This window comes from Heterocephalus glaber, unplaced genomic scaffold, assembly GCF_053883595.1.
Source record: "Heterocephalus glaber isolate CG9 unplaced genomic scaffold, H.glaber_assembly_v1.0 deba00000347, whole genome shotgun sequence".
NCBI lineage: Eukaryota > Metazoa > Chordata > Mammalia > Rodentia > Bathyergidae > Heterocephalus > Heterocephalus glaber.
The window spans coordinates 55,382,501-55,394,745 of NW_028258143.1; the positions used below are offsets into that span (position 1 = coordinate 55,382,501).

A 12,245-nucleotide genomic window follows, 5' to 3' on the forward strand; every position below is an offset into this window, starting at 1 on the left:
AATTCCATTTCGTTGGTACCCAAATCAAAGACCAAAAGAGAACGGTGGTGGACCCAAGAGGAGGCGCGACTCCCACCCCTTCCCACCACGTCTTTGTCCCGCCCGGAAAAGGCGGCTGCGGCGCACCGGGCCTCGCTCCCGCACGCAGGGAACGATCGGGTCAGCAGAACGCCCGCAGCCACGCGCTCTCCCCGCCCCGGCCTTCCTCCACTTCCAGACCCCCTCTCCTCGAACAGGACCCCTAACTAACAAGCTCAGGCGAGAAAATTTGCCACCTCCTTCCACCCTCGTTTGAAAGGAAAAGAAGGCTAGAAGAAAAAGAGCAGCAGCGTAAACCTCGGGAGTGACTCCTCCTCCCCGAGCACTGGCGCACCCATTCCCCTCCCCTTAGTTGAGGTTATCCATTGCCTCTGGCCACGCGGTCGGGCCTATGACCCGGGCCTGAGGGCCCACAGACTGGGGTCAAGACTCCCGGGGCCTGGTTTGGGACTGGGGAGATTGTCTTCGGGGAGATCGATAGATCTGGACAGAGGCGGGAAGTGGGACGGCGGGAAACAGAGGAGGAAGAAGAGGGGAGACGGCTGGATGGAAAATACAAAAATAGAAATAATTTGGGGGACGCCCGCCAGGCTTTCACCCCGGCTCCTTCCCCCCAATTCACGGCAGGTTCCTTTCGACCTCCTGCGCCCCGGGGCGCCCCCTGGCGGCAGCGGTAGCAGAGGGCAGCGCACTGAAGGAGCAGGGGGTGCACGGGGGCGCACAGTGGGGTGCACTGGGGACTCCCGGGCCCACGCGAGAGGCAGGCCCGGTTCCCTGGCGGCGACGACGTAGTTATCTGGTGAGCGGCGCCTCGTCTCTCTGGTCTGGAGGACTCACCGCGGTCTTGCTGAGCACCGCGGCCGAGTAGGGCAGGAAGCCGCTCTCGGAGCGCGGCGCCGCGGCGCTGCAGCCGAAGTCCGAGCCTCCTGCGGCCCCCGCGCCGCCGCCTCCGCCGCCGCCACTCCCGCCGCCTCTGGAGCCCAGGGCCGCAGCAGCGGCTGCCGCGGCGGCAGCGGCCGACTGACTGCTGTGACAACTGAGGCACGAGCAGGGCGCCGAGCCGCCGCTGGGGGGCGCCCCGGCCGCCGCCGATGAGGCCGCCGCCGCTGCAGCTGCAGCGGCAGCCGCGGCCGAAGCCGCACTGTTGAGCCCCGCAGCAGCCGCGGGCGCCTGGTAGAGCCCGGGGTGGCGGAAGCTGCACAGCAGCTCGGGCCGCGAGTAAGGGTGCGAGAGCGCGCGGAAGGTGTCCAGCGGGCGGATGGACGTGGCGAAGGGCGACGACGCCGCCGCCGCCGCGCCCGAGGCTGCAGCCGCCGCGGCCGCGGCCGTGACGCCCACGTGCGGGTAGTAGTGCAGCGGCACGTGCGAGTGGAAGGGGTAGGGCAGGCTTCCGGTGGCGGCCGCGTGCGTCATCATGTAGGTGTAGAAGCTGGGGTCGGCCGGGTGCGGCCACGACATGGCCAGGCGCTGCCGCTTGTCCTTCATGCGCCGGTTCTGGAACCACACCTGCGGGGACAGCCCGCCTCGCCCGCGTTAGGAGGCCGCGCTCTCGGCACCGCCCTCCCGCACCTTCAGGTGGCCTGGCCTAGTCCTCTGCACCGGGGTCCCTCTGCGCCCCATAGTGTGGACGGCAAGGTGTGGCACACCCTCCAGAGTACCCAGAATCTTTCTCCTGCCCCCAACCGAAGCTCCTCGGGCTTTGATATTTTCGTTCTCACTGCGTTTTCTGGTCCCGACTCAACCTTTCCTCTCCTTCCTGCCACGCACCGGCGCCCCCCGCCCCGCTGAGCACCCGCCTCTCAGTCCCTGGATTTGCGCGCGGATTCCGAGCAGCCTTGGAAGAGAGGCTGGGTTGCAGCTTCTCTGCGAGGTGGCCGCTCGAGGTCTTGAGCCCGAAGCCTGCAAGGACCTGCCCCTAGAGGCACGGGGCCGATTAGGGCTTTGAAGGGATGAGTTTGTTGGAACATTTGCCCTAAATGAGTGGGGAGAGCAATGTTCCCATAAACCCGGAAGGAGACTTCTGTTCCCCCAACACCGTAGCTAATAAAGACATCATTAGTCACAACTCCAAACTGAACAGACTCTGATCAGACTGGAGAGGACCCCCACACCCTTGTCCTATCCCGTGGACTTTTCTCTTTTTCTAGAGTGTCAAATGCTCCGAGAGCTATTCGCCAACTTGCCCTATCTTCCGGGTCTGTCTCCCGGACGTATAATAAAATTAATAACCTAAATAGATATATAAATAAGGACAATTTCGTTGCGTTTTTCTCCCAGGAGATTGCTTTTCGCTTGTTGCCTGAGAGAAGACAAAAATGTTTAGGAAACTACGTTCTCAGGCCAATGGATATTTTTAAACAGGGTATCCTTTTCTCCATGCATTAACGATATATGCTCAAGATAAATATCCCGGAACACGAGCAAATGAAAAGCGCCTTTCCAGGTTCGTCCAGGGAAACAAAGACCACCTGGCTTTGCCACATAGGGGACAGTGGGGCCACAGGTGCGGGCGAGGGGCATCTGAGCAGGTACTGGGCAGAACCGAGGCGGGGCTGGTTGGTGGCCTCGGCTTCGCCACGCGAGAGCCTTCCTAGGACAGCCAGGCATTTGGCACCTGAGAATTAAATACTGTAAGCCAACGCCTTTGGTGCCTAACCTCCCGCGGATTTCCAGGCCCTGCGCTGAATCTAGCCACAGGAAAGGGAGGATGAGGGAAAGAAAAATAGATCAACCCAACCCGGGCGCCCCCGGGGGAGGTCAGACAGGCGCGCGCCAGAATCGGTACCTTGATGGTGGTTTCGGGCAGGTTGAGCGCCGCGGCCAGCTCGCACCGGCGGGGACGCGACACGTAGTTTTCCCGGTAGAACTCCTTCTCCAGGCGCGCGATCTGCTCACGGGTGAACGCCGTGCGGTAGCGCCGCACCTGATCCGCGCCGGAGCCCGAGCCGCCCAACGCCGCACCCCCACCGCCGCCGCCGCCGCCGCCGCCTCCATGCAGGCTACCGAGGCCCGAGCCCGACGCTGCCGTAGTGGTGCCGGCCGCCGAGCCGCTCTCCGCGTACCCTGGCAAACAAACAGCCGAGAGAGCATAAGTCGCAGTCGGGGGCCCGGAGCCCCGTGGCCGGCGCTGCTCGGAGATGGGGGAAATCGCGTCAGGAAGCAACGTAGCTGTCGAAATTGATGAGGTCTGTCATGCTTACAAATTGCTGCCGTTAATGGAATCAATAAAGTTTGGGGAGTCCTTCATAATCAAATAATAGGAACGGAATTAGGGAGTTTTTTAACAATTAGAAAATTTCCACTGGGGAGGAAAATTGGCCGAGGGAAAACACCTACCTCGGGGAACAGTTTGAGAAGGTGTGGTTTTGTCTGCTGACCCTCAGGGCAGCTTTCTGTTCGGCCTCAAATCTTTCTCTGACAGTCTTTTGGATTTAGTTTAAAATATTTTAAGATTTGCAAGACAGCAGCAGCTCAAACCTGAGCCATTAAGGGGGTGGAATCTACTTTTCAACTCTTTCTCTCGGCTGGCTTAAGTAGTCTCGAAGAGGCGCCCGGCCAGGCTCCCCGACTTACCCAGAAGAATACCCCTCCACCCGGCCCTGGAGGGCCCGAGGCAGGGAGTTCAGAGTAGATGCCCAAGGCGCCGGCGCCTGAGAGACTCAGCCGCCTGCCAGGAGTCTGTCTGCGCTCTCCAGCTCCTAAACCGGCGAGCGGAGACATTTTCTGGGACTCGGGAGCCAGGACGCGAGGGCCTGGCGGCCCAGGCTCCGCAGGCCTTTTGCGCTGGAAGGCTCACAGGAGCACAGCCGGAGGGCACGGTCCCTGGCCTGCGTCTCAGTCTCCGCCCGAGCCAGCTCGGTGCAGCCTGCTGGCGGAGGGACAGAGAGGGGCCAAGGCACCGGGAAGGTCGGGCGGGCGTGGGCCGCGGAGGACCAGAAGGATGGGACCGCGCGCGCGGTTACCTTTGCCATTGTTTTCCTTGAGCGGCGCGGCGCCCAGGCCGCCAGGGGAGCGCAGCGCCGAGCAGCCCACCTCCACGTCGCTGCTCATGTCGGCCTCGGCGGCCGCCTCTGAATAATGGCCCGGCTTCTTGCGGCTCTCGGCGGCTGAGGCGATTTCGGAGGAGACGGTGCTTTCGCTGCCCGGGTGCTGCAGGTTGAACAAAGTATCTATTTCGAATTTGCTCTTGGAGGGGAGGTCTCCCAGAGCTCCGTGCAGGGGGGCGGACGGTAGGCGCGGGCTGAGGCGAGCCGGGTGCTGCGAATTTTCCAGGGCCTCGAGCACAGCACTGCCAGCGGAGTCGGACAAATTGGAGAACCTTTTGCCGGCCGTAGGGCTGTGGAGCCCTCTCTCCATCAGAATCATCTCTTTTCTTATTCTTTCCATCATCTCAGCTTTCTAAAAAGTGTCACAGTGGCCCGGCTGTCCCGTCCTAATAATGGGCTGCGCCTAGGGCTAATTCTCATTCAGTCCCAGCAAGCGCCTCTAAATATTATTATCTCTTTTGGAGGGAGGCAGAAAAATTGTGGGATGCCAGAGCGAGGGAATGACTGGTCAAAATGACCCATACATCCTTCCGAGACCGAGATGTCATTCATCAAAAAGTAGCGCCCGCTCGTCATTAAGGTACGAATGACGCCGTTCGAATAATCATTTATTGTAACAGGTTTATAAGCAAATAAATACACGCTCCTGTCAGTGGGTAATGAAGGCGGCTTCAGAGCAGACAAATAGATCCAGGTAGGAGACGAGAAGAGACAAGAAGTGAGGAAGAAAGCTCCGGTCCTTTGCCCGCTCCGAGCCAGTTCTGCTCGCCCGGGGGTTTGGCCTCGGGGGTGAAATTGACAGTCTGATTAATAGAGCGCTCCGCGGCACATTTCCCCCTTCATTTAGGGGCATCATTACGCTCTCAGTTTGCTGGGTTGCCCCTTAGGTCCTAATCATGCAGCGCCTTCCTCATTTTTCCACGGACACAGATACGTGTTAAATATTAGATAATGCTTTGATTTTCCAGAGTAGATCCTCGGGAAGGGTTGGGGTGGGTTTTTTTGTTTGTTTTTTTTTAACATTTACAATCTAGGGGCGTAAGGGGGGAGGGGAGGATGTAGGAAGAGTTGTATAAGGAGAAGACCTTATGCTGCTCCTGTCTGAATTACTTATCTTTCTGCTTTCAGAACCAAATATGTATTTTATTTAACAAATAGGACGCTGAGTTCTGTCCCCCTCTACTTCATCTCAGCCTGGATGCTCTCCTCCCACTGCGGGGTGGGGGGGTGGGGGAGAATGTATCTTGTAGAGTTTTGAAACCGCTTTTTGCTACTTGGCCGGGGAGATATGCGGGGCCTCCACACGGAAATCATTAGGTCCTCTCTGATTTTCTAACGCTGTTTGCAGATTGCGTTCAGAACTCGAAGTGCCCGGGGCTTTTTTAGTTTTATAATCCTGCTGATGGATAGCCTTCTCGCCTACGCATTTTCCCTAGGGAATGATCTAGACTGGACGATTTGATAGCAGAATTCGGCAGCTAACTTTAAACACAGTCGCGATTTACAACGCCCGTACCAGGCTGCTCCGAATCCACTTTTTACGTTGACACCTTTCTCCCTTCCTCCTCGAATAGAAGCATTTGTGGCAAAGTAGCCAGATTTCGAGGTCAGAAGGGGAAAGAGGAGCCTCAGCCTTCTCCCCCTACCCTGTCTCTGCCCTCGCTTCCTGCCCGGCTCTTCTGGCCCCTCTCCTGCCTCCCCTCCTGTACCCCGGCCCCTTACCTGTGGCCCCGGGTGTGGGAGGCGCTCTGCCCCGGAGTGGAGAGTCGCTGACCAACCCTGCTGCAGTTCCTCGAGGCCTGAGGTTGGCGGCTGAGCCTCTTGGCGATAACTTTGATGGTCATAATGACGCCGGTAGCAACCATTTTAACGAAGATCAATCTTCACCGAAGGCCGCTCCTCATCTCCTCCCGCGCTTGCGCCCCACCCTTCCCCGACCTCCGCCGCGCAGGGCCCGCCCGCCAGGCGCGCGAGGGGGAGAGATTCGCGGACGAGGCGAGGCCCGGCGAGGACAGGGACAGGGACAGAGGGTCCAGGCCTTGAGCTTCCGAGGCGGGCGGGAGATCCAGGCAATCTGGGCGCGGGTCCTGCATCCTGCACCAGCGCCAACTCCGACCCCAACCCGGGCCCCCTCCTCCCTCCCAGCGACACACCCAGCACATCAGGGTGTGTTAGGGGCGAACTCAGGATCATTTGCCCACCCGTCTATTGGCGCTTTCCTTTTAACCTTGGACCCATTGGGGGCGCGTCAGGAATGCAAGGGGAGGCGAGGTGTGAGGTACATTTATACACAAATACACACACATATCATCAACGCCAAAAGTTTCTCTCCTGTTCCCCTTGGCGCCAACTTACTTCGACAGCGCGAGTTTTGCTTAGAAAATCAATTCCATCTCTTTAAGATAATAAAGGCAAATCTCAATAGGCACGCAGTGTTTAGGGGCAAGGGGTGGGGAGAGGTGGCTGGGAACCCAGAGTGGGCGTCCAGGATTCCGAAGAGGACGTGGCCGGGAGTCCACCTTGACCCCTGTCCGGGTGGCCGCCCAGCCCTGAGCCCTCTGCGCTCTCCCGCCGCGGGCTTCCGGGCTATTAGCTTGACGGGAGCGCGGCTCTGCAGACGCCCCCACCTGCTCCTGTGCTCCTGTGCTCCTCCCACAGCCGTCTGCCCCGGTCTTGGCAGTCGCCGCCCCAGTGACCCGGGGAGGGTCATCCCCCTAGCTGGTCCGGCCTCGCCCTGGGGACTAACGGGCACTTTGGTCCTGGTTGGGGAGGGGAGAAGAGGGCCCGGTGGCGGCGGGGGCGCGTGGAGGCGCTGCCTGAGCGGAAATCCGCGGATGCCTTTATTGCTGTCGTTTGGCGCCCCCATCTGTCTTGCTGTCGGTTTCGGCCGCTGTGAGCATCAGCTTTTCAATCGCAGAAGCCGCCGCTGGGGTTGGAAGTGGGGACCTCGACCACTTCCTCAATGGCCCTGCCCCGAGTCTCTCACATCCTCCCTTTCCTTGGGACCCGGCGCCTCTGGTTCCAAAGACTGCGCGGAACTCGACCTCAGTCTGTTGAAAAGGGGAAACACCATTTTTCGGCAACTCCTTCATTCATTAGTGGTTTTGAGAACTATTTTACACCTTTTAAATAACATTAATATGCAGCTCTAGCATTTTTTATGAAAAGTGAATTCGAGACCATGTCAGGGGAGCTATTCACAATATAAGACAACTGTAATTTTTTGCTAAACTGCGTTTAACAATATTTCATGAATCCGGGTGTGATGGTGCATACCTGTAATCCCAGCAATCCAGAGGCTGAGGCAGGAGGATCACCAAGAGTTCAAGGCCAGCCTCGGCTATATAGTGAGTTCAAGGTCAACCTGAATTTCATAGCGAGACCCTGTCTCAAAAAACAAATAATAATAAAAATAATAATAATAATAATAATGTTTCATGAAGCACAGCGAACATTCCTCATTTCAATATTTAATGACCCTTAGCCAGGGATGTAGCTCAGCGGCACCATGCCTGCTGGCAAGTGCAAGGTCCTGAGTTCAATCCCCGGTGGGAAAAAAAGAAAAAAATACTTAATGACCCTTAATTTAGATTCCACAGCCACTGCCAGTAGTTCTATTGACTCGTTTATATAATATGCTTACTATACAGTTACTTTTTACATGTATTATCTCTTCTAAACTCCACAGTAACTATGAAATTATATTCTACCCCTTTCCAGGAATGAAAAACCTGACACAGGGGAGTTCAGCGACTTGTTCACTATTTAAACTTATTTTCAATAATACACAAGTCACAAGGTAGTTCAAAGTTTTGGGGTAGCATTTCTCGTTTTTCTTGTGGTGCGTGTCATATTTAAATTCAGGCCTACTCAAAAACATTGAGCCTGTGGAGAAGGTAGAGATGAACGCAGTAATGTAGATGTTTGTGGATGAAATCCCTGGAACTCCCACCTCCCCCAGAATGTAGAGGTCAAGGCTGGGAACCGGCTCATCAGAGGTCCTGGGTTTTTAGACGCACCCTCTGAGGACTTTGAGTCCTCCTACCCACTACCAAGGTGCGGGACACCCTCAATAAAACAAGAATCCAAACCAATCCAAGCTCATATAGTTTGGCAGGGAAATTTAAGATGGGCTGTAGGGTACAGCGCGGCGCGGGAAGGACTTGCTCCATCTGGTCTGAAAAGCACTTTTTTTTTTTTTTTTTTTTTTTTTTTTTTTTGCCAAAGTAAGAATGACATGAAGGAAACCTAATTTTTGCCTTAACCTTCCAAACTAAATTCTTGTTTCTAGCTCAGCAGCGGGTCCTCAGAGGTGTTTCAGTTGCCCCAGCGGAGGGGCGCAGGTAACAGCAGAGCCCTGCGGCGGCCGGGCCTGGCTCTCCTCTTGCCAGTGTCTGTCTGGCTCCCGGCAGCCTGGGCCTCCATCGCAGATCGGTGTGGAGACGCGACTGCCCCAGCACCCGGACTGCGGCGTGTAGTGAGACAGCAGAACCGCCAGGGCCTGCACTGCGGATCCTGGGCACGCTTTCTGTAGACGAAGTGCAATCTCCGTGTCTGGAGGTTTCGGTTTATAAGGGCGCACGAAGGCTTGATAAACCAGGCCTGACTTCGCACTGCTAATTTCATGCTCCCGTCCCTTGGCAGGCAAGTCTCTAGCGCTGTCTGCCGGAGTCTGGCTGGGTGCTGTTTTCTCTCTCCTCTCTCTCTCCCTGAGATCCCGGGCCACGTCCAGGACCGTTATAGGTGAGGAGTTGCGTAGGTACTTTCTTCCTGGACGGAGCTGTTCAGACCCGTCGCCAACCTCCTGAGCTCCTCTGCCCTCAGATGCGACGCGAGAACTTGCAGGGACATCTAGCGCCGGACGTGGGGAACTGCGTGCCTCCGGGCTGAAGCCTCGCCAACCACTGCATCCTCTGCTTGCCTCTGCACTCCTCCATTCTTCGGCACTTTCTTAGCCTTTATCCTTCTGTCTTACTGCTGATCACTATATGGAATCCCCTTAAAGACTGTGAGCTCTGAGAAATGGAGACCGTTTTTCTCTTTTACTTCACACGGCCAACAGAGTGAGCTTTACTGGGTTTAAGATAACAATAGTTTTTCAAGAAAAGTATATTCCTAGGACTACCTCATATCTTGAGATGTCAGACCAAACCATAGCAAATTGCAGTCCCAGATTTTATTAAAAATGTTTAAATTAACAAGTTACTGGGTCTTCCAGCTCTGATTCCACCCTCTGGTGCCCCCTTCTCCATGAGTTTAGTTTTCTTTTCAAAAGAAGACATTTACTGTTTAATTCCTTCAAGATTGGAGGAGTTCTATCTCAAACAAGGGCCTCCTGCCCTATGGAAGGTAAACCTGGCTTCACCAAGTAATGTTTCATGTTTGGGAAGGATCTTTGTCATTGCTCCAAATGATTTTCATTTAACAAAGCCTAATTTTGTTGTTGAACTGAAAGGGAATACGTGGCAAGCATAGAAAGTGACAAAACAGAAAGCACTCTGGCTGGTATTAGAGCCCTCTTTATCTACCCTAGGTAGTGTTTTGGTTTTGGTTTTTGGTTTGTTCTTTTGATATTTTTCAGCCTGGGTGTAACTGGGTATTTCCTGGAGATGGGAAATTGGGTCCAATGTTAGCAGGACTTGGTTAAGAACATTGTCCAGGGCCAGGGATTTAGCTTAGTGGATCCACCACCTGCCTTACAAGCTTAAGGTCCCGAGTTTGATCCCCCATACCAAAAAAAACAAAAACAAAAACAAAAAACCACTCTCCAGCTAGTTCTACTGGACTTAAGAGTTTGGAATTAAGAATCTTTTTCTTCACTGAATGTTTATCTTCTTACAAGTTAATTTGGAAGGTGTTCTGCACTTCCTGGTCTTGGCCATCAAGGCAAATGCTTTCAGAGGAGTCCCCAGGACCCCATTCTGATAGGACCCTGCCATCCTAGTCTTAATAGCCACAGATTATGTGGTTAATTGAGCTTATTGCTGTCTTGGCAAGCAGAGCAACTTCAATAAATCTACCCTGGGCTTGCTTCCCATCACAACAAAACAACGAAACCTAAATTGCAGCCTGTATATAACTGTTCCTCATACCCGGACAGGAGCACAATTTGAAAGATCATCTCTAAGGAAGAAAAGGGAAATATGACTTCTAGAACAACCTCAGTTCTCAAAAAAGGTGCTTGAAAAGGGAAATGAAGAAGAGCAAGTGATGGGAGAGTAAAATGGGGCTTTAGGGAACAAAGGGCATCGTGAATTTTTCACCAAAATCAGGAAATGTAGCAAAATATATCATGGAAGAATGTGTATTTGGACACATCTGTCATTGCCAAAAAAATCATTTAACAGAATCTACTTCTTTTGTTAAAATCCCAGCATGACACACACACATACAAATGTAAGCCTCAGTCTGTGCTCCTGGGTAACTAAAGATAATGATTCCAATTAAGTTTAAACCTAAAACTAGTTTAGACACAGGCTGTACAAGCTAAATGAAATGTTTCTGCCAATTCAGTCTCAAAATTCTTTTCCTAACTACCACCCCTGTGCTATAAACTATGTCTTTAGTCTATAAACACAGCCGCTCAACTTTGCCTAGTACTCAGCAACTGTCTTGTCTTGGGGTACTGGAAAATGGGAGTCCACATAGGGCCCAATCAGAGTCCCTTTCCTAGGGGTAACCCCCTCCTACAGGGCTGGGACCTCAAAAACTTTGCTGGAGGCAGCAAACACAGCAGGATTGAATCAGGACCAAGAAAGCAAAACTCCTTATTATTCAAAATCTCTTTGATCCCAGAATACACATTGGGATGCGTGGAGAAACTCCAAATCCTGCCTGGTCTCTCAGGGCCTTTGGAAGCAAGGCCACCATTGAGAAGTCTCTGAGCATTCATTCAAATGTGCTTCCTAGTTCAGCACAACCTAATTTGCTGCACAGAGAATTAAGCCAAAAGCGATGGGCTACCCGAGATCAGCAAAACCTAGCAAATTTTTCTTCCCTATCTTAATTTTACTTTCTTCATTTTAAACATAAAATCAGTCATTAAAATGTGTTTATCAGATAGAAAATGGAACTGAAATCCAAGGGCATAAAATCACCAAAATATTTAGTTTTAAGAGGCTGAAAGTTCACTAGTCTCAGTTATGTCCTAGAAATATTTCAGTAAATTTTTTGAGGTCATAAAAAAATTGAAAGTGTCTCCATATTTTCTCTCTCACTGAGAAAAGAAAGGGAAACAAAGGAAAAAGCAATGCATCTCCATCTTGAGGTGGTTTGTGGTTTGGTGGTTAGGTACCAAAATTGTTGGGTAGAGGATATAGCCAATCCTTTTCAAAAAGTCAGCAACTCTGTCACCTGGCCTTAGTTGGCCATTTAAAAATACAGTCCAGCTTCCATTGCTAACTTTTGCCAAAACTGTTCTCATCAGCAAACTTCTCTCCCCTACAGTTCTGCAAAACTCGGGTCCCTCCTGGCTTGAATTTGAGCATGAACCTGTCTAAGACTTCAAAAAGGTCAAACTAATTCTTGCTTTTCTTTTTCAGCACCTCTCTCATAACTTTCCCCTTTATTTGAGCCTTTTATGGTTACTGTGTTTTGCGTATCAACACTCCCAACACCGGCAGCCCACCCTGCAATGCCAGGCCAGGCCAAGGACTTTGCTGGAGTGGAAAACTGGCCTCGCCAATCACAAGCTCAGGGGAACGATTTTCTTGGAGACAGGCTGGCCTGGAGAGTTGATGCCTCAGAATCAAACGAGCTCACCCTAAGTGCTCCCATGCCCACTCCAGCACCCTTGACTCCTAGAATCTAATATTGCTCCTAAAACAGAGACCCAAATCTGCACAGGACTCACATGGTTCCCCTTTCATTGCTTAGATCAGCGGGGTAGGCTGAGGAATGGCAGGAAGGGTCAGGGACGTACTGGGGCTTTGATTCCTAAAGCTCAGGCAGCAGGGCCCCAGAGCTGGGTCTAGCCCCACCAGTGATGCCCAGAGACCTCTTGAAGTCTGACCTAGGTGTTCTGGGCTTCCGCTACCACAAGCCTAGGCTCTGCTTGGAAAAAGTACCCTCTTAATTTGCCTCTCTGTTTTCTGCAGTTGGCAACTTGGAAAAGGAAGCGAAACAAAGGTCCCTGGGAAAGTGAAGTTTTCAATTAATTGG

At 53.2% G+C, this 12,245-nt stretch overlaps 1 protein-coding gene across 1 annotated transcript; it reads right to left on the reverse strand.

Annotated features, from left to right (window-relative positions):
• Window positions 1-831: 831 nt before the first annotated feature.
• On the reverse strand, window positions 832-4,597 carry Evx2 (even-skipped homeobox 2). The gene is made up of 3 exons (XM_004857717.3): window positions 4,002-4,597; window positions 2,825-3,102; window positions 832-1,545 (listed from the first exon to the last, which is right to left on the reverse strand). The coding sequence occupies exons 1-3, from the start codon at window positions 4,426-4,428 to the stop codon at window positions 832-834; spliced, it is 1,419 nt and encodes a 472-aa protein (XP_004857774.1). The 5' UTR covers window positions 4,429-4,597.
• Between the last annotated feature and the right edge of the window lie 7,648 nt (window positions 4,598-12,245).